The 2,200-nt window shown below is 70.2% G+C and overlaps 1 protein-coding gene across 3 annotated transcripts in view; it reads right to left on the bottom strand.

Annotated features, from left to right (window-relative positions):
• Positions 1-268, bottom strand: part of SPIRE2 (spire type actin nucleation factor 2) — a 28,516-nt gene extending 28,248 nt beyond the window's left edge. For all 3 annotated transcript variants that reach the window (XR_004753833.1, XM_035336808.1, XM_035336807.1), the window contains exon 1: positions 21-268. Coding sequence is in view for 2 of the 3 variants with exons in the window: in XM_035336808.1 (XP_035192699.1) it covers positions 21-228 (208 nt within the window). In the remaining variant the exon portion in view is untranslated. The remainder of the gene's footprint in view (positions 1-20) is intronic.
• Positions 269-2,200: the final 1,932 nt, after the last annotated feature.

Raw genomic sequence — 2,200 nt, 5'->3', positions numbered from 1 at the left:
CCCTCCCCGCCGCCTCTCACCGGGCGGCGGTGCCGGGAGCCCCACGCTGCCGTCGGCTCGCAGGCGGATGTCGGCGGTGCGGGGCGGCGCGGCGGGGGCGGCGGCGGCGGCGCGGCAGCCCTGGAAGCAGAGCGCCCACGCCTGCTCCTCGTTGAGCGGCTGCTCGTAGCACTTCAGCACCTCCTCCAGGGACAGCTCCCGCGGGGCCCCGCCGCCCGCCCGCGCCATCGCCCCATCCCCGCACCTCCGCCGCGCCCCCTGCCGGGCCCGCCATGGGGGGGGGGGGGGGGGGGAGCGGCTCGGCCCGGCCCCGCTCGGCTCCGCTCGGCTCGTCCCGCCCCCGTTCCCGGCTCCGCCCTCCTCGCTGCCGCCGCCACCGCCCGGGGCTTGCAGCGCAGCGGGGGGCTCGGTTCGGTGCGGCTCGGTTCGGTGCGGCTCGGTAACGCCCGGTAGGGCTCGGTAGGGCTCGGTACGGCACGGCTCGGTACGGCCCCGCAGGCTGCCGGGGTGCAAGGATCGGCTGCGGGGGGCGGGGCTGGGCGCAGGGTGCGTGCAAGGTGCAGGGTGCGCGGTGCGGAGCGCGCGAGTGTGTGCAGGGCGCAGGGTGCGGTGCACGCAGGGTGCTGAGGGCGCAGGGTGCGCAGCATGCGGGGTGCAGGCACACGGCACCGTGCAGAGCGCACGGCTGCATGCAGGGTGCTGGGGGCAGGGTGCACAGCATGCAGCTCCGTGCAGGGTGCTGGGCACAGCCGGGTGCAGGGGGCATGCAGGGTGCTGGGGGCAGGGTGCTGGGGGCATGCAGCTCCATACAGGGTGCTGGGCACAGCTGGATGCAGGGGGCATGCAGGGTGCTGGGGGCAGGGTGCACAGCATGCAGCTAGCTCCATGCAGGGTGAGGGGCACAGTTGGATGCAGGGGGCATGCAGGGTGCTGGGGGCAGGGTGCTGGGGGCATGCAGCTCCATGCAGGGTGCTGGGCACAGCTGGGTGCAGGGGGCATGCAGGGTGCTGGGGGCAGGGTGCACAGCATGCAGCTCCATGCAGGGTGCTGGGCACAGCTGGGTGCAGGGGGCATGCAGGGTGCTGAGGGCAGGGTGCACAGCACCGTGCAGAGCACACAGTTGCATGCAGAGGAGTGCGGGGTGCAAGGTGCATGCAGGGTGCAGGGCACAACTGGGTGCTGGGCGCAGGGTGCATGGCACAGCTGCATACAGGGTGCAGGACACGATGGGGTGTAGGGTGCGGGGTGCACGAGTGCAGGTGAGGGTGCATGGCGAAGGGCGCAGGGTGCAGGGCACGTGGCTTTGTGCAGGCTGCAGGGCCCGCAGCGGCGTGCAGGGTGCGGAGCAGAGCTGTGGGACAGCCCTGTCACGCAGGCTCCTGCCACCTGGAAGGTTTGGTGTGGCCACCTCAGAGGTCAGGCACGGCCACGGCTCAGTCCGCAGCCTCAGACCAGAGGCATGGAATCCATGAGCTCCTCAGGGGCCATCCCACGTCACGATGCGCAGCGAGCTGGGAAGGTGGCTGCAATGACACAAGGAGTCCCCCAGCGCTCCTGGGAGCACTCAGAGCCAGGAGGTGTCCTGGGGAAGTGTCCCCGTGGGCTCTGTGCAGCCCTGCATCGCCTGCGGAGGAGGAGCAGAGACCTCGCCAGCATACAGGGCTGGGGCTGAAAACCAGCGACCCGAGCACCAGGGCAGGGAGGACCAGAGGCAGCGTTTCTGGGGTGTCCGCGGGCTGCATCCTCTGGAAGAGGCCTAGGGGCAAAGGCAGGCAGCGTGCCAGCAGCCGGCAGCATGGTGCACTGCTGGTTTGGCATGGCCAGGAGCAGCAGAAGCCAGCTGAAGGCACCGAGGTGGGGCCTTGGGGTGTCTCTCTGAGCCGATGTCCCGTGGGAGCATGACACCCAGGGAGGCCGGCGTGGCTCGGTGCCTGCAGCAGAGCAGAGAGCGGACGGCCTGCTGTGAAAGGTCAAGCAGCAAAATGAAGCTCGTCATTACGAGCTTCCCGTTTGCATGATGCATAAAACCCACCTCAGCTCCATTAAGCCATGAGCAGAAACTGGGGCCACTGGGGCCACCCGTCTGTCCCTCGTGGCCAAAGGGCTGCCCCAGGGCACTGCAGCTGGGACTGTGCCCGCAGCACCATGGCTTGGCTGAGAGGCTTCCAGCTAGGGGAGAATTCCCTCCTGGAGACCCCAA

Source organism: Oxyura jamaicensis, chromosome 11, assembly GCF_011077185.1.
Source record: "Oxyura jamaicensis isolate SHBP4307 breed ruddy duck chromosome 11, BPBGC_Ojam_1.0, whole genome shotgun sequence".
Taxonomy (NCBI): domain Eukaryota; kingdom Metazoa; phylum Chordata; class Aves; order Anseriformes; family Anatidae; genus Oxyura; species Oxyura jamaicensis.
This window is presented reverse-complemented; position numbering and strand designations above follow the sequence as displayed.